Source organism: Callorhinus ursinus, unplaced genomic scaffold, assembly GCF_003265705.2.
Source record: "Callorhinus ursinus isolate GAN/ISIS: 27379988/994484 unplaced genomic scaffold, GSC_fseal_2.0 scaffold14, whole genome shotgun sequence".
Lineage (NCBI taxonomy): Eukaryota > Metazoa > Chordata > Mammalia > Carnivora > Otariidae > Callorhinus > Callorhinus ursinus.
The window spans coordinates 33,513,252-33,539,259 of NW_027397076.1; the positions used below are offsets into that span (position 1 = coordinate 33,513,252).

The 26,008-nt window shown below is 39.3% G+C and overlaps 1 protein-coding gene across 1 annotated transcript; it reads right to left on the minus strand.

Moving 5' to 3' along the window:
- Positions 1 to 2,266: 2,266 nt before the first annotated feature.
- Positions 2,267 to 25,968, minus strand: TMEM19 (transmembrane protein 19). The gene is made up of 6 exons (XM_025883136.2): positions 25,268 to 25,968; positions 23,503 to 23,616; positions 8,964 to 9,101; positions 8,346 to 8,600; positions 6,950 to 7,159; positions 2,267 to 5,548 (listed from the first exon to the last, which is right to left on the minus strand). Exons 1-6 carry the CDS (start codon positions 25,395 to 25,397, stop codon positions 5,385 to 5,387), a joined length of 1,011 nt encoding a protein of 336 aa, XP_025738921.1. The 5' UTR covers positions 25,398 to 25,968; the 3' UTR covers positions 2,267 to 5,384.
- Positions 25,969 to 26,008: the final 40 nt, after the last annotated feature.

Genomic DNA, 26,008 nt, shown 5'->3' on the forward strand with positions numbered 1-26,008 from the left:
AGAGAGGGGAAGGAATTCCAGGCAGAAAGGACAATGTATGCAAAGGTAGGGAGGCATTCTTATTAGAAAACAATACACTCACTCATGAGATGGTATACATATTTTTTAGCTTCAAGTCTAAGCAATGAGCTGAGACTGTTCCTTAAGCTTCTTTGTTCTAGAACTCCACGACAACGTGTTGAGAATTTTGTCAAAGGTGTTTGCCATGTATAATTCCAAATGCAAACAGCTAAGATCAGAATTTGAAAACTTTGCAAAAAAAAAAAATCACACTCAAAATATACCACACAGGTACAGAGATATGTGATACTTATATTAATTTTTGCAACAATCCAAAAGTGAAGGTATTAAAGTATTGCTTTGAGTATCCAGTTATTTTTCATATTATACTCCCATTTTATTTTTTAAGATTTTATTTATTTGAGAGCAAGACAGCATACAAAAGCAGGAGTGACAGGCAGAGGGAGAAGGAGAAGCAGGCTCCCTTCTGAGCAGAGAGCCAGATGTAGGGCTCGATCCCAGGACCCTGGGATCATGACCTGAGCTGAAGGCAGACCCTTAACCTACTGAGCCACCCACGGGCCCCTAAAGTTAAAGCCTTTAACGACTAGATTACACTGTTGCCTCAGGATTCACGATTGGGAATCTAAAAAAAAGTTATTTTTTAAAAGATTTTATTCATTTACTTGAGAGAGAGAGAGAGCGAGCGAGCACACACAAGCAGGGGGAGGGACAAATGGAGAGGGAGAAGCAGGCTCCCCATTGAGCAGGGAGCCTGATGAGGACTCAATCCCAGAACTCTGGGATCATGACCTGAGCTGAAGGCAAACACTTAACCTACTGAGCCACCCAGGTGCCCCCATTTTATTCTTTTGATTGCTAATAAGATAGTTAATAAGGAATACCATTTAAGACAATGATGGGGGGGCGCCAGAATTCTGGGATCGAGTCCCACATCGGGCTCCCTCCTCCTTGGAAGCCTGCTTCTCCTTCTGCCTCTGTCTTTCATGAATAAATAAATAAAATCTTTAAAAATAAATCAGTAAAACAAATGGGGAGGGGTAGATGGGGAAGAAGGGTAATTTCCAGAGATTATTTTGAGTATTTTCTTGACTGGTAGAAGAAACACATTTGGATTGTAGAAATTTTAGGAAGAACACATTAATATTTTGGTATATTCTAACCTTTATTCCTTAATAGATTTTTCTTGAATGTAGGCATCCAACTTAAAGCAGCAAAATGGTATTAATTATAACAAAATTTCCTTAATTAAAAAGAATCAATGTGTTAAAATACACCCAAAACAGACATGCCTGGGTGGCTCAGTCGGTTGAGCATCTGCCTTCAGCTCAGGTCATGATCCCAGGGTCCTGGAATCAAGGCCCACGTCGGGCTCCCTGCTCATCAGGGAGTCTGTTTCTCCCTCTGCTGGCCACTCCCCCTGCTTGTGTGCGTGCTCTCTCTCTGGCAAATAAATAAAATCTTAAAAAAAAAAAGATTAAAAAATATACTCAAAACAATTATTGTGTAGAAAATATCTCAAATTTCTAACAGTAGTTACTTTGGGGAAGGTGGAAGGTTTGGTTTATTGAGTTGTGGAGGCAAAAGGATATTTTAGCTTTATCTCTAATATTCTAATATTTTAAGAAGAATAGATTCAGCATGGGGCACCTGGGTGGCTCACTTGGTTAAGTGTCTGATTTTGGCTCAGGTCATGTTCCCGGGTCCTGGGATTGAACCCGTGTCTGGCTCCCCACTCAGCAGGGAGTCGGCTTCTCCCTCTCCCTCTGCCCCTCCCCCCACTTGTGTGCGCTCATGCTCTCTCAAGCTTTCTCTCAAATAAAAATTTAAAAAATCTTAAAAAAAATTAAAAGATTAGATTCAGTGTGTTACATAAATAAATATTAATTTAAAAAGAAAATAAATCTGGGGCACATGGCTGGCTCAATCAGTGGAGCATGCAATTCTTGATCTTGGGGTCGTGAGTGAGTTCAAGCCCAACACCAGGAGTAGAGATGCCTTAAAAAAATAAAAAAGAAATGCAAAAACAAAAAGAAAAAAAAAACCCAAACATAAAAAGAGTTGCCACATGCATAAAATACATTTTGAAAGGGGTGATGAATGAGAGTTAACATGTCTAGTCTTCGCAAAGAAAACAATTTTAGGAGCCTTGCCCTTACTATCATTTCCTGACTCATTAGTTCCCAAACCATTAATTGCACATCACATGATTGAGAAATGTTGGAATCATCACAGTCCTCAGAAATTCAGGTAGCCAGACTAGTTTTATTTTTGATTTTCCTCCAGAAAAATGTTCTGATTATCAACTTTCAGTGACTCTTAAAGGAAACACTAATTACAAACAACTTAATTTAACAAACATATATTCAACATCTATATATTTTTAAAATATTCAGGACCATTTGGAATTACAGCAACAGATACTCCATTAGGAGATTAAATCATTTAACTCATAATTGTGTTTTCATCTTTAAAGCATGTACAGTTCACCTGAAATTTGATGGCTACAACACTTTTTTTCTCATTATGATGACATCAGAACAGCAGATGAAACACCAGGGACATCAGATGACTGGGCTCCAAAATACCGACTGTGTATAACAGGGAGCAACTGTTAACACTACAGGCATCGGCAAAGTTTATGATATCTCACCTTGCATGATTTTTCTCTATACTAGGTCTTTATCTAATTGGGATGGGGTTGGCATTTCTGAAGGCAGCATCCTACATATATAGGAGTTAGAAACAAGAAAGAGATATATGCACCTTGGCTGAGGCATACATAACCCAAGTAATGAGAAAAACTAAGAATGGAATGACCAATTGTATCAATTCATTGTTCTCCTGGTACCTCCAATTGATGAGTCCTCAAATGCCATTCCTTTAAGTCTTCAGATCTCTTTCAAAAGCTTCAAAAGCCTTGAGCCACATACACCTTCCTCTCCTCTATTGCATAACTGTTTTAAGAAATGGTATGTACACCTTTAGGCTGCCTAGGTAGGCAGTACATACTGTTTTATTATACTGTTAGATGGAATTCTATGAAAGTGTTTTTAAAATAAATTGTTCACTCAGTAAAGAGGAAGAACAGATGGAACTAGTTAAATATCCAATTACAAAGGATGTTATAATAAAGTACAGCTAAGATTAAAGCAAAAAGAGCCACAATTCCTTACCTATAATTCTCATATCCAAAAAAGGCTCTGAAAACAAAAAGTTTCTTCCTAAATTTGCTGACAAAACTGACCTGACCTGAGGCTCTTTATAGTCTTCAGTTACCACACTTAGTGGTGCTATTCATACATTCACCATAGAAATATTAGTGTATTTGAGAATGGTTGCTATCTTAAGACTCTTTTGAGAGTTTGAGTAAAATATATGTACTCTATTTAGTTTTCTAAAATCTGAAAATTTTGATTTTAAAACACAACTAGCCCTAGGTTTTCAAATAAAGGCTTGTCAAGCAGTATTTCCCTAACCTGTTAATGATACGGAGATACTATCAAACCCAAAGATGGTTGCAATAAATATTTTTATCCCATGGTATGTCATGAGGATGGGTCACCAGGAAAAGAGAAAAGGCATGTTGGAACAGCTATAGGAATAAACAGGCTGCATCAAAAACTGACACAGGAATGATCTGGTAAGTGATGTAACTATAAGACACGGTATAATTACTAGAAACTATTATTGCACAAAGACAGTATACAGCACTGCTACTAATAGTTGTCTGCATAAAAATGAAGTCCCACTCTTTTGAAGCTTCTTTTATGTATTGTGCTTTAGGACATTCTGACTTAGTTCTGTTTAAAATTAGAATCTCCTAGAGAGCTTTCTATAAATAACCTATGCATGAGCCTCACCTTCAGATATTCTGATCTACTTGGTCTAGAGAGGGGCCTTGAGCACGTGTTTTTAAAAATGCCCTACCCCTGGCTGGCTTAGTTGGTAGAGCATGCAACTCTTGATCTTGGGGTTGTAAATTTGGGCCCCACATTCGCTGTAGAGATTACTTAAAAAAAAAAATCTTGAAAAACCAAAAAATGCCCTATATAATTCTCACGTGCAGCAAGAGCTCTTAAAAAGTTCTAATACCCAGGCTCTACCCCAGAACAGGTAAATTGGAATCCTTGAAGTGAAGCCCAGACACAAGTATTTCTTTTAAAAGATGCTCAGGTGATTCCAATGTATATCCAAAGGCGAAAACCAATGATAGAGACTCCCTCTGTTGCTTGGATTAAGGATTAAGGGTGTCAACTGTTTTTTTGTTTTTCTTTTTTCCAGAATCAACTCAGTTCTCAATTATCACTGTAGTAGAGTCACCAGTAAAGAAGTCTAAGCTTTATCCACTCTAATAATGGTGGCTTATTCATGGAATCTCTCTTCAATTTAAATTTAAATTCAAAAGAAGGGGGGGGAATGTATGGAAATCACATGAGAAGTATTTTTAAATACTTTCAGCAAAATAATCCATACCATATCAAACTCCTTTAGCATACAATAAATCACACTGAAGAACAAACAGAAAAGTAGAATTCATTTTAGTTGAGTCTATATTTTACAGGAGAGCATAACTTAAGCACAGAATAGGAAATCAGCATCTTCCAATGAATTCTAGGTAGCAAACAAAGAAATAATTACAATAGTTTTCCAGTGACTAACTGTTCAGGGTGCCAAAGTAAAACAGATTCCTACACAAATTTCAAAGAAAGCTAGAAAATACATTAAAAAATATTAAATTCAAGATAATTTCTGCTCAAAAATCAACTGAAATATAAGGTGCACATTTTTTCAATAGAAGATAAATCTCTTGTTTTTACTTAAAAATATTTTTTTTCATGCAGTCTAATGGTCATATGAAAAAGACATTTACTTTTTTTTCATTACTAACCCTGAGGAAGGAAGAACACATGTGGAGTAGCTCACTAAGAACCATACGCCATACTTTTCACAAGTGGAAATGGCAAGTAATGGAAGAAGTGAGGACTACACTTATTCAGGCTTCCACACACATCAGTTTAAACCACCCAAAACTAAAATTTCAGTAACTGGCACAAGTGGTATTACACTTTTAGTCCAACATACAGCAATATTTAGGGATAGTATAGCTTCATTGCTCACGAAGCTCTATTCAGCAGAAGAAAAATACGAATAAATTCTATGTACACTTACCTTTCACTACAAAGACGTTAGCTGTTACAAGGGATTTAGTGAGAGGAACAATGTGGAATTTCATTACAATGAATAGGGAAAGAGCTGGTATTTCCTCTTTGCCAATTACAATGATTCTTCTTAGGATGAAATTTGGAATTGCAAAATTAGCTAAATTTACTGCAGTTTCAACCTTTGTAAATGAAAAAAGTTCACTCCCTGGGCCAAAAACCCCAAGCAGCAGTTGGAAGTAAGAGAGCAATGAGGGCAGAAGAAAACAGATTCACTGCATTGTTATCAAGAATCGGTTCTCCTGCTATGTGCTTCACCTCATTCGCCGGGCTGCTGACCACCATGCCAGTTCTTTCATCTAAACCTGGAGTGGAAAAGAAGCAAGTGAGGTGGAAGATCCAAATGACTTGATCTAAAACAAATTAGCTTTTCTCCTCCAAAGAATACAATCTTTGAAAGAGTCTCAACCACTTATAAATTGCCTTCAGTGGATAATTATATGGTGAGAGATATGGAACCCTTGATTACTAAGGATTTTTTTGAAATGTGAGTTTTAGTACACCTCAATACTGTTCTCTCAACACTGCTGGAGTTCCTTCACAGGATGAAGGAAGAACATTAACAGCAGAGAGAGCATGAAACTAGAAGATTAGGCCTCCAAGACCAACCTGTGAGGTCTCTGAGAATAGGGATCATGTCTTCAGCCTCTGCGATGGAAACCCAGGACCCAGCATGGTGCCACCACAAAGAAGGCACACAAAGAATTTACCGAAGGAATTAATCTTTCCCACAGCCTACATTAATTTTTTCAACCCACTCAACGTGGTCAGAAACTTCCCCAGTTAGAGCCCAGTGTGTAGAATAAAACCTACGTTCCTAAACAAACAAAAAACCCCAAAAACACAGGAAGGGAGGGGGAGAGACTGTGTGTGTGTGTGTGTGTGTGTGTGTGTGTGTGTGTGTGTGTGTGTAGAGTTAGTGACCTTTAGCTTGAACTAAAATCAGACTGCTTCCTCCTTAGTATTTAGGTAAGAGAAATGAATCTGAGAGAACAAACATTGTGACATTGTGATAGGTGGGGGGCAAAGCAGAAGGGCAAGAACAGTATCTTGGCACATGAAGAGAACTGGAAGGACTGTACACAAGGAAACTCCCCCAAATCCCAGCCTCTTAACTGTATGAATCAAAGGAGAAAACATGGTCAGAATGTGGAGGAAATACAGACCTAACAGAATATCTCAGTAGACTGAAATGACAAGAGAGCCTCAGAAGCAAAGCATAGAAAATTCTGGGGAAAACCAACTCCCATGTATCTTGAGTGGGGCTAAAAATTCAGTGGGGACAGAAAGCATTATGTCACAGTAAAAAATAGGTCATATTTGTACAGAGTAGTCCAATAATTCTCTCTCAAATGGACTTTGAAAACAGATGGAAGGTGCAGCATTAAAATGATCTGATCCCAAATGTTCTGCTTGCCCTGGGATTAGGTGAAGTCCCCAAAGCAAAAGCATCTGTTTCCTGCACTATCACTATGTTTCCTCCCCACACAGCTTCTACTCATTCGCTCTGTGGGACTAGTTCTCTTTCAATTAATTTAACAAAAAAAAATTTTTAAAAATCAAAATTGTAGAAAAGACTGTCCGTCATTCCTGGCCTCTTGATTTCCTCTGTCTTTGGGATTGTTTTCATTGCCATGTTTTTCTCCCCCACATTTCTTTCCCATTTAATACACCAATAAGTTGCAATAATAAAGTGATGTTCTTACCAGTAAATTGCATTGTAGCTCCTAAATATGAGTCTACAACTGATCCCAGTAATCCAGCCAGACCCCCAAATGCAATAATTGGCCATTGGGGCGCAGAAATGTCTAAATCATTAACAAAAACCAACTGTGTGAGGAAGTACGTGATGCCCACAAAGGTACCACCAAGTAGACTGGAGGCAAGGCCCACCATTGTGACCCCCCCATTGGTCCCTGAAGAAAAAACACAGATAAAATAATCTGGTTAACAATCAACAAACACATAAAATCAAGGAAAGCAAAAAAAAAAAAAAAAATTTGGTACCCATCTTATCAAGACTAATTCAAAGAAAAGGTTCTCTTTCATACAATCCAAAGACCATAGTCTAGTTAAAAAGGAGTCTTTTCTGAGCGCTGTGAATTGTGCAAGACTGTTGAATCACAGATCTGTACTTCTGAAACAAATAACGCAACATATTTTAAGAAAAAAGAAAAAGAAGAAGATAGCAGGAGAGGAAGAATGAAGGGGAGTAAGTCAGAGGGGGAGACGAACCAGGAGAGATGATGGACTCTGAAAAACAAACTGAGGGTTCTAGAGGGGAGGGGGGTAGGGGGATGGGTTAGCCTGGTGATGGGTATTAAAGAGGGCACATTCTGCATGGAGCACTGGGTGTTATGAACAAACAATGAATCATGGAACACTACATCAAAAACTAATGATGTAATGTATGGTGATTAACATAACAATAAAAAAACTAAAAAAAAAGGAGTCTTTTCTCCTCATTAACTCATGACATGCTAAGCAATGCAGGGGAATGGTTCAATGGAACCAAACTGCCTGGTTTCAATCTTAGTTCTGCCATTTCTAAGTTACTTAACTTCTCTTAATTTCCTTGTTAGTAAGGTGGAAATAATAAAAGAACCAATTCACATGAATATTAAGGGTTTTAAGGATAATGACAATAATGATGAAGAGAAAAAATGAAAAGGACATGAGGAAGAAAAAAGGAGGAGAAAGTGGCGGGGGAAGACAAGGAGGAGAAGGGAATAAGAAGGGAAGGGTAGGGGATGACAAAGACAAAAATGTATTTAGTAGTTGTTGATAATGGTAACAGGGAACTGAGATCTATGTTAAAGCACTAACCACATAGTAGGTCCTCAAGAAACACTCTATTATTCTCTTCATTTTCCTCTCCTCCTGTTATATCTCTGTGTTTCTGTACTGTTTATCTAGGACTTGCTAACATTTCCTGCAAATATTATTTCTTATCATCAGTTTAATAGCCGACAGCAACTTTCCCGTTAAGGAGACTAACTAAAATTCTTAGAAGTCTCTTAAGTAAGAAACGCAATAAGTCATATTTTTTTGGTTCATTTCTTTTTTTTTTTTTTTTTTAAAGAAACTTAAATAAAGACTCACCAACTGGAACTTTTTCCCAGGTTGTTATTAGCCTTGGCGGGCTTTTACTCAGAACGGGGCCAACTTCTGAAGCCCACGTGTCTCCAGCAGAGCAGGCCAGTGCAGCCAGGAGAGACAAACACATCCAGGAAGCAGTGTACTGCTTGGAAAAATCTACTGGGATTTCGCCGGGGCCATTTTCTATCATGTACAACAGGGCCAGCTCTGTGGGCACAGCTCCATTACAGAACACCTGAACCCAATTCCTCTGCCCGCCTACAAAGGAACAAGTAGATACAAGGGACAAGAAATGCTTTCTCCTCAGAAGGAAAATCGTGCAGTTACAGGAACTTAAAAGTTTAAGGAAAGAAAAATGACTACAATTTTAAAAATGACTAAAAGTCAGATGGTACCTTTACCTACATTCTATATTGTTTTAGAATAATTAATGATAGATTTTAGTGCTTCTAAAATTCTGTTGTTACTATTGTGGTGAAGTAATGATAAACTAAATTAGGCCACTACTTAAAAGTTCTTCTCATAAAAAATTTATCTGTTTCAACAGTCTAAACATGTTCTGATTATAAGCTTATAATATCTTAGGATGAAATAAGTGATGTCAAACATAATTCATTTTACCTTCTTTGTATTCTGAATCTAGACGCTTCTTTATTTCTCCCTTCCATTTAGTGAGTTTTGAAGAAGAAAGGAAAAACATCAGCAAAGAGGTAAAAAAGCTGAAATTTGCAATGGTTAGGATAAATCCAACCACAAGCCCTGAAAGAAACACATATATACACAGAATTATACTCAGTCCATACATTAACGTTGTAAAAAAAAGAATGGAATTTTTTTGTTATTTTTTACATTATAACCTGAAATGTACATTTCTTTTTTTTTTTTAAAGATTTTATTTATTTGAGAGAGAGAGAGAATGAGAGACGGAGAGCATGAGAGGGAAGATGGTCAGAGGGAGAAGCAGACTCCCTGCTGAGCAGGGAGCCCGATGTGGGACTTGATCCCGGGACTCCAGGATCATGACCTGAGCCGAAGGCAGTCGCTGAACCAACTGAGCCACCCAGGTGCCTAAAACATTTTCATTTTTACCAATTCAGGTATTACCAAATAGTAAACTAAGTGTTGGTTTGATTAAACTGAGATACATTTTTTACCATATTTTGACCTCCTTTCAAACTATGAATATATGAATGTTATTATAGATATACCTTTTATAATCAAATTGTAGAACACAATAAATAGTAGTTATTTATTATTAAACTGTGTATTACATGTTATATATAACATTTGGATAGATAGCTTACTTTTCAAATTAACTGTGGATCTTCCCAGGGAGGTTAAGATTGTAGGATCTTTCTAGCTCCTAATTTTTGTATTTCCCTCTCATAGCCTGGATCTTTTTTTTCTACCTGCAGGCTAGCTTTTAAACTTTCACATGCTCTTTTGCTAAGCCTTATAAACTATGTGAGAAAATGGAGACAGTGTTTCTTAGCTATGTTTTACTATGTAAATCTAGGAACATAATCCTGGATTTTATGTGGAATTAAAATTGGAATACTTTCTATAAATGTGATTTCAGAATTTTAGACTTTTTTTTGTTTCTTTTATTTGGGCAAAGAAGAAAGAGAACATCCTTCATTTTTCCATGAGTGACCAATTTCAAGGAAGGCTTATAATTCCTAGTCTAATCAGGAGAATAAACAAGGGTGCACACATGCATGACCACATGTGCAAGCTGGGGGAGGGGCAGAGGGAGAGGGTGAAGGAGAGAAGCAGATTCCCAGCTGAGTGAGGAGCCTGACACAGGGCTTGATCTCACAACTCTTGAGATCATGACCTGAACCAAAATCAAGAGTTGGATGCTCAACCGACTGAGCCACCCATGTGCTTCCCTCTAGGTAATTCCATTGAGAAAAATGCACACCTGCTGGAATTAGCTTCTTAAATTACTCAAGATAGGGGCACCTGAGTGGCTCAGTTGGTTAAGTGTCAGACTCTTGATTTGGGCTCAGGTCATGATCTCAGGGTTGTTAGATCGAGCCCCGGATGTCAGGCTCTGGGCATGGAGCCTGCTTGGGATTCTTTCCCTCTCCCTCTGCGCCTCCCTACCCCTCACCCAAATGACTTAGATAATCCTTAAAGGCCTTTGTTACAAATTTTGAAAATGTTCTTAGGAGTAAAATTGGTGGTTGAGGTAGCAGAGTACCCTTGTTTCTATTACCACAGTGGTCAGTTAATACTACAAAAATGAAACAGGATTTGGGGAAGATGAAAGAGTAGGAAGCACCAGGAAATCTGTCTTCCCACCTAGACAACAATTGCACTGGCAGAATCTGACAAAACTATTTTGGAACTCTGGAGTCTACTGAAGGCTTTTAACTTTCAAGGGAAGGCTTGGAAGGGAAACTACAGTTAATTTTGGTCAATTTCAGTTCTTAACAATGCAGCAGCTATCCATCTATCACTCCCAGCCCCAGGGCAGGCAGGGCAGGAACTACAGGTGCAGCCTGCACACAGCTTGTGAGAGCTGGGTTGGGCAATAAGGACTTGTCTTCCACATATCAGGATTTGTATTCTGATCAACGACTGTGGCTTCTGATTATGGAGGTATAGACATAGAGGCTGGAAGCCATTGTTACACGCCACTCCCCACTGTTGCAAGCCCTTTCTTGTCTGGCTAAAGGGACTTCCAAAGGATTTAAAGGAGCAACGCCAACCCCCGTTCATTCTTCTGTTTTTCCTCCTTTGGAGAGCCAGACATCAGAGACTAGGACATTCAAAAGAAATTGCATTTATGGGGAAAATTAGAAAATCATAGTGCATACCCAGGGAAAGGTATGGGCTCAGAAAAGACTGGGATGATCTTAGGTTTACACCTCAAGCTGATGCCTGGCACAGAGACAGCTGCAACAATCAAAAACAAGACAAAACAAAACAAAAAAGAGCAAAACCTGGGGACAGAGGAAATTCTGATTTCCAGAGTTAACACATTATTAGATTTAAATGTCCAGTTTTCAACAAAAATACCACAAAGCATACGAAGAAACAGACAAGTATGGCCCATTCAAAGGAAAAAAAAAATCAATGGAGGCTGTCACTGGAAGGGCCAGATGGTGGACCTACTAAGGAAAGACTTCAAAACAACTGTTTTAAAGATGCTCAGAGAACTAAAAGAAGACATGAAGAAAGTCAAGAGAACAATATGGAACAATATGGAAATATTAATAAAGAGACAGAAATCTAAAGAGAAACTGAAAGGAAATACTGGAGTTGAAAACAAGTCAGTAGAAACTCAAAGGCACATTTGAGCAAGCAAAAGAAAGAATCAATGAATTTGAAGACAGGCAATGGAAATTATCCAGTCTGAAAAACAAAGAAAAAAGAATGAAGAAAAGTGAACAGAGCCTGAGGGACACATAGGACACCATCAAGGAGAACAACATACCCATGTGGGAAATCCCAGGAGAAAAGACAGGGAAAAGGGGGCAGAGAAATTATTTGAAGAAATAATGGCTGAAAACTTCCCAAGTTTTATTTTTTTTAAACTGTCCAAGTTTGATGAAAGACATACATATAAACATGCAAGAAAGAAGCTTAGCAAACTCCAAGTAGAATGAATTCAAAGACAGCCACATTGAGACACATTACAATCAAACTGTTCAAAGACAAAGACAATCTTGAAAACAGAAAGAGGTAAGCAAGTCATCACATATGAGGGATCCTCAATAAGATTATCAACAGATTTCTTATCAGAAACTTTGGAGGCCAGAAGGCCAGAGGCCAGAAGGCATTGGGCTGACATACTCAAGGTGTGAAAAGAAAAGAAAAAAACCTGTCAAACAAGAAGCTTATATCCAGCCAAACTATTTTTCAAAAGTAAAGGAGAGGGGCACCTGGGTGGCGCAGTCAGTTAAGCATCCAACTCTTGGTTTCAGCTCTCAGGTCATGATCTCAGGGTCCTGGGATTGAGCCCCATGTTGGGCTCCACACTCAGCATGGAGTCTGCTTGATATTCTCTCTCTCCCTCTCCCCCTGCCCCTCCCACTCATGCTGTCTCTCTCTCTCTCAAATAAAAAAATAAAATCTTTAAAAAAAAAGTATAAGAAAAATTAGGAGAGTTTGTTATTGATGTTATGCTGGCAAAAATTCAAATTAGAATGTTATAACTTTAGGATGTTAAATATAATTGTCATGGTAACCAAAAAGAAAATAGTTATAAAATATACACAAAAGGAAATGAAAAAAGAATTCAAACATTTCACTACAAAAAATTAAACACAAAAGAAGACAGTAATACAATAAATGAGGAACAAAAGAACTATGAGAAACAGAAACAAATAGCAAAATGATAAAAATAAGTTGTTTCTCCTTAGTAATTACTTTAATTCTAAGGGAATAGGGGTGCCTGGCTGGCTCAGTTGGTAGAGCACGGGACTCTTCATCTCAGGGTTGTAAATTCAAGGCCCATGTTGGGTGCAGAGATTACTTTAAAAAAAAAATCTTAAAAAACAAAGTAGGGGCACCTGGGTGGCTCAGATGGTTAAGCAACTGCCTTCAGCTCAGGTCGTGATCCCAGGGTCCTGGGATCGAGCCCCACGTCAGGCTCCTGGCTCAGCGGGGAGCCTGCTTCTCCCTCTCCCTCTGCCTCTCCCCCTGCTCATGCTCTCTCTCTCTCTATCTCCGTGTCTCGAATGAATAAATAAAATCTTTAAAAAAAAAAAAAGTAAATGTAAGGGGATGAAACCCTCCAATCAAAAGACAGAGATTGTCAAAATAAAAACACATAGTCCAATGCCGTCTATAAAGAACTCACTTTAAACCTAAAGACACAAACGGGCTTAAATTAAAGTAAAAGGACTGAAAAAGATATTCCATGCAAACAGTAACTAAAAGAGAGCAGAGGTGGCTATACTAATACCAGACAAAAGAGATAAGCTCACTTCTCATGTGACATAATCCCATATTTTTTCTTCCTTTTCACACTTCCTTTCTTTCTGGTGTAACAGGACGCTCTAAGCTCTTCCCAAACCTAGTTTTCCCCAGTCCTGGAACCAGTCATTTATTTCTCTGAGGAGCTTTGGTTCATTTTAGTGGGGAAGGAAACTGAAGGTCAAGATCTAGGCTCTCAGTATGCTCATTGCTATTGGGGTATATTTGCTTTTTGTGGACAGGGCAAGTGAATACATACACACACACATATATATGAGCATACAAATATACACACATGCATATGCATGTGCATATATACATGTAAATATACACACACGTATTCTAGAAATCACAAGATCACACCAATAACTGCAATTACAATCCATCTCTATAGGTTTTCTCTTGCTTTTCCCCATTCACATTTGTATGGCTCTTTCCATGTTAAGAACCTGGCTTCAAACAACAATGATAATTTCACTCATTTTTTTCAATCCCCTATCACATCTAAAACTTTTAGAACCACACTAAAATAGTTTAGATTTGTTTGCCATTCTCCCCTTCCCTTAACCCAAGACTGAAGGAATATAATTAAATGCTATGTTCACAAGTTTTCTTTTTTCCCTGCAGTGTGCTTATAGTATTGATTTAAAATACAATTGGGTTCATTTGTTTTGATTTGCTTTCAATTTTAGATTTTCCCTTTTCCCATCCTTACCATTTTATTTCTTAAATATGTAGAACACTAGCATGCTTTCAAAAGTCAAACTTATACAAAAAGGTACTCAGAGAAGGGTCACTTTCTCCCAGGTCCCTTTGCCCCTCTCTTCATATTTTGCTCTCCCTCCATTCTTTGTAAATATTGTTTCTTAGTTTATCATTCCTGTGTTTCTCTTTATAAAATATACATAATGAATGTTTTCTTATCTTCCTTTCTTCTTTACATAAAAGGTAGCATTCTCTATGTGTTCTTTCCAACTTATAAGCACATTTTTTTTTAAGTTAAGTTCTACGTCCAACATGGGGCTTGAACTCACAACCCCAAGAGCAAGAGTCACATGCTCTACCTACTGGGCCAGCCTGGCACCCCTATAAGCATTTTTTTTAAAAAAAGATTTTATTTATTTGACACACACAGAGAGAGAGGGAGAGTGAACACAAGCAGGGGGAAGGGCAGAGGGAGGGAGAAGCAGGCTCTCCAGAGCAGGGAGCATGACATGGGGCCTGACCCCAGGACTCCAGAATCATGACTTGAGCTGAAGGCAGACACTTAACCGACTGAGCCACCCAGGTACCCCTTTATAAGCACGTTTTAAATAATAATTTTATAGTCCTTTTGGGGAGAGAATGTGCTAACTCTGGTATTGAGGGCTCGGGTCAGTGGCACTCAAGAAATTTACATTCTTTGTTAATTAGTCTCTTAGGAGTTTGGCTGCTTTAAGTCTAAACTTCCTGTTTGGGGTAGGGGTTCTGAAGAGAATCCATCTCTGTCCCTGCAGGGCTGGGGACTGGTTTCCCAGAATGTGATAACCACACTAAGGCACTGTTATCTTGTGTGGCCCTATCCAGGCTGCCTGCTTGTATTTCTAAGTACAGGTATTTCCATCCCTGACTAACTTTATCATTAACAATTTCCCTTCTCAGGGCACCCAGCTGGCTCAGTCGGTAGAGCATGCAACTCTTAATCTTAGGTGAGTTCAAGCCATGTGTTGAAAGTGAAGCCTGGATAAAATTAAAACAAACAAAACAAAACCAATTTCCGTTTTCTGTAACTCTTAAAATAAATATATCCAGTTTTGTTATATAAAGATTTTTGTTAACACGTTAGACAAAATTATTAATAGAACATATATTAAACAGATGTTAGTATTAAATAGTATTTTCTTAAACAATGGAACAGGGAACCAGGTTTCTATTTCTGTAAAACCTCTTTCTGTTGGGATGCCTGGGTGGCACAGTCGGTTAAGCATCTGCCTTGGGCTCAGGTCATGATCCCAGGGTCCTGGGACTGAGTCCCGCATCAGGCTCCCTGCTCAGTGGGGGTCTGCTTCTCCCTCTGCCTGCAGCTCTCCCTGCTTGTGCTCTCTCTCTCTGACAAATGAATAAAATCTTAAAAAAAAAAAAAAGAAAGGAAGAAACTCTTTCTGGTGGTTAGTTCAACATTCAGGTACCACAACTACTGACACATTTACTGACTTATCTATCCAGAGATACTCAAATATTGGCATTTTACTCAAGTTTAGCACATTTTAATTGAAAGTGCAAGAAATAGGGTAATGCTGTGTAAAGTACTAATAAAGTGCTTCAGCTCTGGAACTGAACAGTCTGGAGTTCAAACCTTGGCTCCTCTCTTTACCTCACTTTGACTAAATGTTACCTAAGCATAAGCCTCAATTTCTTATTGGTGAAATAAGAATAACAATTCCTTCCTCATTGGCTTGCTGTGAAACGTTAAATGAGATAATTTTTTTTTAAGATTTTATTTATTTATTTGACAGAGAGAGAGCACAAGCAGGGGGAGCGACAGGCAGAAGGAGAGGGAGAAGCAGGCCTCCCGCCAAACAGGGAGCTGGATGCGGGGCTCGATCCCAGGACCCTGGGATCATGACCTGAGCCGAAGGCAGATGCCTAACGACTAAGCCACCCAGGTGCCCCTAAATGAGATAATTTTTTACAGTATGCTTATTATATTACCGAGATGTAGAAGGCTTTTCATAAACATTCACTAATATCACTGGTAATAATAGCAGCTACAGTGTTGTAAAACCTCAATAACATTACTTTTGTAATTAATTATTATTGTAACAAAATTAATGGTGAATATTATTTTTGTTATCCAACCTTTAAGATTTTTTTCAATTGGTGTTAAAGTATTACAAAAGTAGTACATGACTACTGGAGGGGAAAGCCAAAAAATATGGAAGTATACAAAGTAAAAATTAAAACATCTCTGTGCACCCCCATACTCCCATCCCTTTTCTATAGTCACTATTAAAAATTTGTTCCACTGTTGGGACGCCTGGGTGGCTCAGTCGGTTAAGCGACTGCCTTCGGCTCAGGTCATGATCCTGGAGTCCCGGGATCGAGTCCCACATTGGGCTCCCTGCTCAGCGGGGAGTCTGCTTCTCCCTCTGACCCTCCCCCCTCTCATATACTCTCTCTCTCTCATATTCTCGTTCTCTCAAATAAATAAATAAATCTTAAAAAAAAAATTTGTTCCACTTTTTTTTTTTTTTTTAAGATTTTATTTATAGAGAGACACAGTGAGAGAGGGAACACAAGCAGGGGGAGTGGGAGAGGGAGAAGCAGGCCTCCCGCAGAGCAGGGAGCCTAATGCGGGGCTTGATCCCAGGACCCTGGGATCATGACCTGAGCCTAAGGCAGACACTTAACGACTGAGCCACCCAGGCGCCCCTATTCCACTGTCTTTAAACAAACTCAGAGTAAGGTGGCCCTAAAACACCCTACACTGAAATGCTACAAATCATCAACATCCTTTTTACTTCAATGACCTTAAAATACCACATGAAGTGATCAATGTTCATGTTGATGACAGGTTCAGAATGAGGAAATAAATTGAAGGCACTGTACTTTGAAAGAATGATTTCTTTTGTGTAGTCTAAACATATCTTGGTATTTTTTGCAACTCCTAGCTATGTCTGAACTCTTAATCAGTAACTGCTGTCTCCAGTTCCTGTCTATTACATCTCCCCCAAACCACCTCTGGAATCTAATTGTGACTGATAAGAGTTGATACGCATAACAAAAGGGTGCTCTCAAAGCACTTCAAGATTCAAGAATTATTACTGCCTACTGAATTTTAAATACGTAAATTCTGCACTTAACAGAGTCTTTTGGGGAAGTAAAACAACACTGTCTACAAACATCTCTGACAGCAAGAGTAGACTTATACCAAAAATTTCAACTAAGGTGACCTGGGTATAATAACCCTGAGAGGCAGAAAAGGGAAAGGCAGGACTAAAATTTTATAATTTAATAAACTGAAATCTAATCAATTCTATCACAGGTAATCTACCTACAGAAAGACTGTGGGAATCAATTAACCCAAAATACAGAACATGAAGGCCAAAGAACCAGAAGTTGGCAGACTTGTTGAATCCTGTACAAGGGATGGGACCCTTTGACCTAAGTACCTGCAATATCTGAGATAGGGAAACTGAAGGACTCCATAAAATTCTGCTTTTTGCTCTTTTTCCTTCTGTTCTTGCTAGGACCTGAGCCCCCACTTTATTAATGCCTCATAATGTAAATACTGTATGTCCTCTTTGTAAGGGACAAGGAGTTAATGATTCCTTTAGACTAGGCAACTTCTAAGGAAGAACCAGGTGAGAATGACCCGAGGAAGCTATCACATGCATATTCCAGACCACTGGCACTAAACATCTGGATGCCAAGGAATAACATCTGGGCCCTTGTCTTTGTTCTTACCAATTCCTGAATGCCTAAGAGGGCACACACACCGAACCACAATCCTCAATAAAACCCCAGACCCCAAACAAAGCTGGGACTCTCTCTCCTTTCCTTTCTGAGTCTCCCAGACACTATCTCTATCTGCACTCTCTCTATATCTTCAATAAACACTGCTTTCCCTTTCTGCTGGCTTATGTTTGATTTCTATCCTGCACACAGCCAGGGACTCTGTTGGCCAATCCTGTGGGACCCCCTCTGGGTCCTAGACCTGGCCTGCTGGTATCATATCGACTGTTTCTCAGACTTAGTACTCACCAAAGAAATTTTCTAGTTATACTCTAACTTCTCAAATGGCCTGACTACAACAGAGCATGCCTGAACAGTGATGTTTGTATTTCAGTCTGCAACTGACTAGTTGTATAGATATTTTTAAAAGACACACTTTATTATTATTATCCTTTTTTAAAGTAGGCCCCGACGCCTGAGTGGCTCAGTCCATTAAGTGTCTGCCTTCGGCCCAGGTCATGATCCCAGGGTCCTGGGATTGAGCCCTGCACTGGGCTCCTTGCTCAGCAGGAAGCCTGCTTCTCCCCCTCCTGCCTGCCGCTCCCCCTGCTTGTGCTCGATCTCTCTCTCTCAAATAACTAAATAAAATGTTTAAAAATAAATAAATAAATAAATAAATAAAGTAGGCCCTGAGCCCAATGTGGGGGACTTGAACTCATAACCCTGAGATCAAGAGTCACATGCTCTACTGAGTCAGCTAGGTACTCCAACTAGTCTGTATTTTATCAGATTAATAAAGTGGCATTCTGACTCCTGTACCAGTCCCATGTGACGACAGTGAGCAACATAAACTGGTTTTCTTAGGTCTGATCAACTCTGGGTACCTGACAAAACAAAGCTTCTATTTCAGAAAGACTGAACACCAGACCTAACTATGGTAACCCAAAGAGGCAAGGCCACTCTTGTGAGACTACATGAAGCACAACCACTGGCCTTTCTAGAAAATTCTCCATTTGCATGCATTTCCACTACACTTACAGCACAGAGTTCTGGGAATGAAATGCCTCAAACCCATCTCTTTTATCATCTGTATCCCATGACTAAAACTGTAAGCTCTCTGACAATGGGATAAATTCTAAGTGCCCAGAACAGTGCATGGCATATAGGAGACCCTAACTATACATTTGTTAAATGCATGATGGAAAAAAAAAATAGTAAGCAACTAAGCTGAATAGTCTTGGTAAGTGAAATTAAATTTATTTATTTTTTTGTGAAATTAAATTTAAACTTGTCAAGTCAAGGGATGCCTGGTGGCTCAGTTAAGCATCTGCCTTCAGCTCAGGGTGTAATCCCAGGGTTCTGGGATCAAGTCCCACATGGGGCTCCTTGCTCAGCAGGGAGCCTACTTCTCCCTCTGCTTGTGCTCTCTCCCTCTGACAAGTAAATAAAATCTTAAAAAAAAAATAACTTGTCAAGTCAAAAATCCGATGACAGATTGTCCATACTAAGTTCAAAGGAACACAATGAACAACTGGACTATATAAGACCTCCTTGGAGCAAATCCTCTACACAGTGCTTTACAGTTTATAGTCACTTTCCCATATATCCCCTCATGTGATCCTCCTCATTCTAGAAATAATCTCTCAATCTCTCCCAAATAATCTCTCTCAAAAAAATCAAACAGAGCAGATGCCTTCACTTCAGTGTCCATCTTAAGCACTGCCTCAAACCCTCCCCTCTTCTATCAACACTGAGGTATGTGTTCCTGTGTCATGGCGGACTCTTTTAACACCCAGATCCTGAGGAAGTTCTGAAACTCTTCTCAATCCCAAGCACACTGAAGGCATGATATGGCAAACCACATTAAAATTCCTAGGACTGTGAACAGTAATAGTGGAAGGAGAACAGTAACAACTAACACTTATCAAATACTTATTATGTGTGCCAGGTACTGTGCTAAGCTTTTCACACAGATGACTCTTCATGGTAAGTCAATGTTGTAGATAAGATCACTCCTTCTCGTTTTACAGATAGGAAAAGTACAACGCTGAGAGTTTAAGTGATTTGTAGTCATACTCCAGGACAGTATTCCCAAGTACGGTATAATTTGAACTAGCATTAGTTTTTTGTCCTTAAGGAAAAAAAACCTCTAAACAAAAGATACCAATATTCATGGGATGAAATGATTAGAAAAAGAACAGAGGTTTTAAAATCAGTGTACATATATTTCCTAAGCACATATTCAAAGCATGGGACACAGGAGCATATGATGCACTCCCTGTCTTCAGGGAATTTATAATATGGTTAAAAGCAGATAATAAATCACTAACGGTGAATGTTTATATAATGCTTTGTAGCTTTAAAAAATGTACTGTCCCATACATTATTTTGTATGAGCCTCACCAAAAAGCCCTAAGGAACTATTTCATAAGAGATGAAAAAATTGAGGCTTCAAGGAGTTAGGTAATGTGGTAAAGTTCACAGAGACAGCCAAGTGGCAGTCCTAGAATTCAAATATACACCTTCTAATTCTAAATCAAGCTAGGTAGGAGAGGAGAAGAGGCCCAAGGGCTAGAAGGCAGAAAAGGAAATGGTAGCAGGAAAGAAACCTAAGTAGAGGGACGCCTGGGTGGCTCAGTCAGTTAAGTGGCTGCCTTCGGCTCAGGTCATGATCCTGGAGTCCTGGGATTGAGCCCCACATTGAGTTCCCTGCTCAGCGGGGAGTCTGCTTCCTCCTCTCCCTCTGCCCCCCAGCTTGTGCCCACGCGCGCACTCTCTCTTGCTCACTCTCTGTCTTTCAAATAAATAAATAAATTCTTTAAAGAAACATAAGAAGAGATCAGAAAAGGAAGAGAAGCAGGGCAATATACAACAGGGAAACCAGAGGAAGACAGGATTTCAAGAAGGACTTGACTCTTCTTTCGATAGGTCAAGAACAATAAAAACCAAGGCAAGACTACCTGAGAAAAGACATTTTTAACAAAGCATAACTCTGTGTGATTATATTCAAACAGAGGCAGCTCAAATTACTTGCTATAAATGAGTTAATACTTCCAAAGAGCCGACAGCAGTGCCTGGTACATGGTATGCACAACATAAGCATTTGCTAAATAGATAAATCATAACCATTCCTAATGTTCATTATATGGTACGATAAAATATAAAAATGTCACTATGTCAGTTAACTGCAATTCTCAACTACCCCAAAGAAGGAAAAAAGTCCTTGAACAATGTTTCTCAAATATGAAGAAAGAGAATTAGCATGATTCTTAAGAACTAGGCATAATAATGGGCGCCCAATAAATGTTGGCTATGTCTACGCATGAGCTAAGAATTTTTTTAAGATATTTATTTATTTATGTATGTATGTATGTATGTGGGAGAGAGAGCGAGCAAGCGCACACCCGAGTCGGGGGGAGGAGGAGAGGGAGAGGGACAAGCAGACTCTGTGAGAAGCCTGACTCAGGGCTCGATCCCACAACCTCGAGATTATGACCTAAGCTGAAATCAGGAGTCAGACGTTCAACCCACTGAGCCACCCAGGTACTCCTGAACTAAGAACTTCATAGTGATTATCTGATTTAATTCTTACTGCAACCTGTAAGAATGAAATCAGAGGTAGATCAAGGTTTTGTAGGGCCTGAAGCTTATAAATTAAAAAAGAAATAGAAAAATATCTTTTAGCTTTGTAAAATTTACAAATCCATAGGACCCCGAGAGCACACTGCTAGGGCTCTTCTCAAGGCCTTGGAGCGTACATTGCAAGTGAAGATGCCATGAAGTTTATGGTGTTATAACTTCATTGTATATCTTTCTTTAGGTTGGATATTAAAAATCTCATTTCAGGGGTGCCTGGGTGGCTCAGTTGTTAAGCATCTGCCTTCAGCTCAGGTCACGATCCCAGGGTCCTGGGATCGGGCTCCGCATCGGGCTCCCTGCTCGGCAGGTGAATACAGTGGCAGCAGAGTGTGTTTACAGTGCTAAATTAGGGCTGATGACCAGCAGTATTTTGAAGGTTGGGTAGATGGCTTCAACACCTGCCAGTTCTAGGAGGGGCACCTGGGTGGCTCAGTCAGTTAAGTGACCAACCCTTGATTTAGGCTCAAGTCAAGATTTCAGGGTCGTGAGATGGATCCCTGTGTTGGGCTCCACGCACTCAGCATAGAGTCTGCTTAAGATTCTCTCTCTCCGGGGCGCCTGGGTGGCTCAGTCGTTAAACATCTGCCTTCGGCTCAGGTCATGATCCCAGGGTCGTAGGATCGAGCCCCACACTGGGCTCCCTGCTCAGCAGGAAGCCTGCTTCTCCCTCTCCCACTCCCCCTGCTTGTGTTCCCTCTCTGTGTCTCTGTCAAATAAATAAATAAATAAATCTTTTAAAAAAAAAAAGTTCTCTCTCTCCCTCTGACCCTCCTTCTCCACATGCATGCTCTTTCTAAATAAATAAAATCTTAAAAAAAAAAAAAAAGATCTGCCAGTTTTAAATAATCATCATTCTGTAGTGATCTCATCCTACATGTATTATTTGGAGGGAATCCTCATGTCTTGGGGCTTATAACACTGGCAGTATATGTAAATCCCAATGTCACACCAGATCATATCACCCCCTTGATTTGAGGCAAGGGAGATTCCACCTAGTTTGAAATAAAATCTTTACTGTGGGGAGGCTGGGTGGTTCAGTCGGATGAGCATTGGTTTCAGCTCAGGTCATGATCCCAGAGTCCTGGGATCGAGCCCTGCATCAAGCTCTGTGCTCAGTGGGGAATCTGCCTGGGATTCTCTCTCTCCTTCTGCCCCTCCCTCGCATGAGCTCTTGCTCAGACGCACATGCTCCCTCCGCTAAAATAAAAAAATCTTAAAAAAAAAAAATCTTTACTGTATCCCATAATTATGCCTCCTTATTACCTGGTCCTTGCCTATTTCTTTAATTTTCTATGTTCCTTTTTTTTTTTTTTTTTTTTTTACTATTTTCCAGTCAAATGAGCCTTATTCTCACACCCAAATAAGCCAGGGTGTATGTCAGGGTCTTTACACATGTTATTCTGTCAGCTTGGAACTTGCTTCTCTCAGACCTTGTCATTGCTGGCTTCTTCACGTCTTGGTTCAAAACTACATCCTTAGAGAAAAGGGTTATGCTTGACCCTATCTACAAAAGAATGCACACATCCCCCACATACACACTTTACTATCTTAATTTTTCTCATAAATTTTATCATAATATAAAAAGTTTTATGTATTTTGTAATCTAACTGTTCTAAAGAATGAAAGTTCCGTAAGAACTTGAACCCTTGTTCTTGTTCACAGCCATACCCCTAGTTTCTAGAAGAGTGGCATATAGTAAGTGCTAAATAAATATGTCCTAAAAGAACAAAAATTTGGCATATCCCTAACCCAGTTCTGAAAAATAAATCTAGGATATTTAGTTTGGACTGCTTTGCTTGAGGCTACTAATAGCAATTTCCAAGAGTGATTCTTTCCAACAGCTCCTCCACTGTACACCTAGCAGGAGTGCTCCAATGTTTGTGCTAGCAGATAATACAACTAAGAGAGCAGAATCATCAAGGAACTCAAAAATCTATCCTATTAATCTACTTGATATCAATTACAAAGTTAAATTTGTACATTGCACTGCGTATGTATCTGAAATTTTGACAGAATAGGAATGCTAAGCATTATATAACTATCATTATCTAAAAAACATAATGGGATTTATAGTTTCATATGTTCAGAATTTAGAAAACATGAGTTTAAATTATATAAGCAAGCACTTATTATGTAAACTTTTAAAAGAAAGACATACCTCCTAAAGCCCCACTGTGGTCTAGACTTTTCTTTTTAAAGCCATTAGAGACGATCAAAACAGGAACAACAACAGAAAACAGCCAACGCCAAGGAGAAATAGGCTGTAAATTACCTAAAAAATTAAATTCACAGGTTAGTCTTGGCTATAAGCTTTGATAACTGCATTCTGGATTAAAATATTGTCATAAGTAGAGAAACTGAGATGAAGTCACCAAAGTAAATTAACTATGTTGAGACTTATGTATTTCCAGAGAGACAGTCCTTTTGGAGAATGACCAAGTAAGTCCTGTCCAAGTTTTGATATTTCATACATATTTGGAGATTTGAAATGACTCTCTAGTTCCCCATTGTTTTGGAAAGGAGGCACATATTAAATCTCAAGAATTGTATAGAACAAACTATTTTCTTAGCAGGATCCAATTATTCTTCTTTCTGCCTTTCAGAGAGATTTATTTTTTAAAGTAACATTCTTACAGGCTACACACCTCCATTTCAACAATTAGCAACTGATTTTTCCAAAGGTTGCATCCACCTCACAGATGTTTCTTTTTGTTTGGCTAGCATAATGTTTTCAAACCATTGGGAGTCAATATTTAAAGATTAGAAGGTTTCATATAAAAATCCAGAACCCTGGCTTCTGTTTTAAAAACTGGATGCTCAGACCCACATGGCAGAATTGACCACAGTGGAGAGAGGCCACCCCCTTTAGACAAGTCAGCTTTCTCATTTAAAGCTCCCACCATTCCTGACTCCTAGACACCAAGACTAAGTGAGCATAGTGAAGAAAAATGTGAACTATTGCTAGAGCCCATGCTTCTATCAAAAATGGGAAAATGGAAGATAAAGCGGGCCAAATGTTCAACAAAAATTCTATTTCTGAAAATGACAACTTCTCAAGTGTTTAAGGTGCAAAGATCAGGGGCCTGGTTCCAGAGGGGCACTCTGGTTTACAAATCCTGGTTTATTCCACTGAGTTCAAGTCATAGTAATTTATTACTAGCACAAAAGAGAATCTTCTCTCATACTTCTCCTCAAACCCTCATCCCCTACTGTGAATCATTATGAATGAACCTGAAGACCACCCATTCAGATTATTCCCATGTCTCTGCAAAAGGCTAAGGTCTGAAATGGCAATCCTTTCTCACTTGACTTTTCACTTTTTCTTTTCAGCTGAACAGTACTCCATTTTTATAGGAGTACCAAGGAAATTTCTGTAAAGGCATACTTATGTTCTAAGGAGTCTTCAAAACTGTAAAGGTTTGAGTCCAGAGTATCTTATATATGTGCGGTGGGGCTTCAGATTTTAAAAGAAGTCTGTTCTTTTGAAGTGACCAAAAAGCAGACAAATCCTCCAAATCTCCAAATGTAAACATTACACCACCTTTTATTTTTACTGCTGTTTTTACAGGATACAAAAAACTGATAAACTAGTTACAAATATTCTTACTAAAAGCATCACTGCAATTGCTTTACAAAATTGTATTTCATTTCACTTAATTTCTCATGAAGATAGATGTAATAACTACATACAACATAAAAATGTATTTTGAAATATGCTTAATCAGTATTATCAGAGGCGGTGTTTCTTAAATGTTCAAAGTAGTGCTTATATTTTAATGTTGGTAAATTAAATTCAGGCTGTGGAAGTTAGGTAAACACAATTTACAACCACTCAGAAGATACAAGTTTTGGGATTTCATTAATGATACAATTTTCAATTCCACCAATTAGATTATAGAAAAACTCAGAACACTCATACTTACCATAATAGGTGCTTGCAGTCATAGACATAATCCAGAAAGCTAAAGAAATGCAAATGATCAGGCTCAATATAACTATATTAGTTATCATCTTTATATATTTTTTGCAAATATTGTCGTCAAGATCGGTCATGGAAAATAACGATATGAGCCCCTGAGGGGGAAGACAGTGTGTCTAAGGAAAAATAAGTCATTTAAGTTGCCAGCAAAAAACTCGCGCAGGGGCCAATATAAATGCCAACATCTTCCACCGACCGCAAAAATAACATAAACCCCAACTACTTCCGGAAACTGCGGCTGATGGAGATCTCAAACTCCCGTGAGCGAGGTTAAGACCTCACTGGAAAAGCAAAGCTCATTCTCTCTGAGCGCCGGGTCCTACGCCGGCGGTCACTTCACACCTGAGCTCCACAGACAGGAAAACGAAAAGAAAGCAGAATCAGCCAAGCGCCAGTCCTGGGACCGCGGGCTCCGCCTCCACCGCCCGCCCACGCGCTGACGCCGGGGTTGGGGGGTGGGAGTGGTGGGAGAGGTGGGGAAGTGACTCTCGGCCGCAAAGAGGGTGCGCAGCCAGAACCAGGGTGAGTTCCGAGGGTGAGCCCTGCGCGGTGGGGCGCGGTCACATCGCGACAGCCGCTGGCGCCGCCCCACAGTTCAGGTCCAGCTCGCCAGGGCCAAAGCCCCTTGGAGCTCAGCCGCGCACCGAGTCGCGTCTTCGCTTCCTGTGCGCAAACGCGGCGGCCA

Coding starts and splice junctions, on each gene's coding strand:
- TMEM19 (XM_025883136.2), bottom strand. CDS start 25,397: ATGACCGATCTTGACGACAATATTTGCAAAAAATATATAAAGATGATA. Junction 23,617..25,267: donor GACTGCAAGCACCTATTATG/GTAAGTATGAGT, acceptor TTAATTTTTTAG/GTAATTTACAGCCTATTTCT. Junction 9,102..23,502: donor CCACAGTGGGGCTTTAGGAG/GTATGTCTTTCT, acceptor TGTTTCTTTCAG/GGCTTGTGGTTGGATTTATC.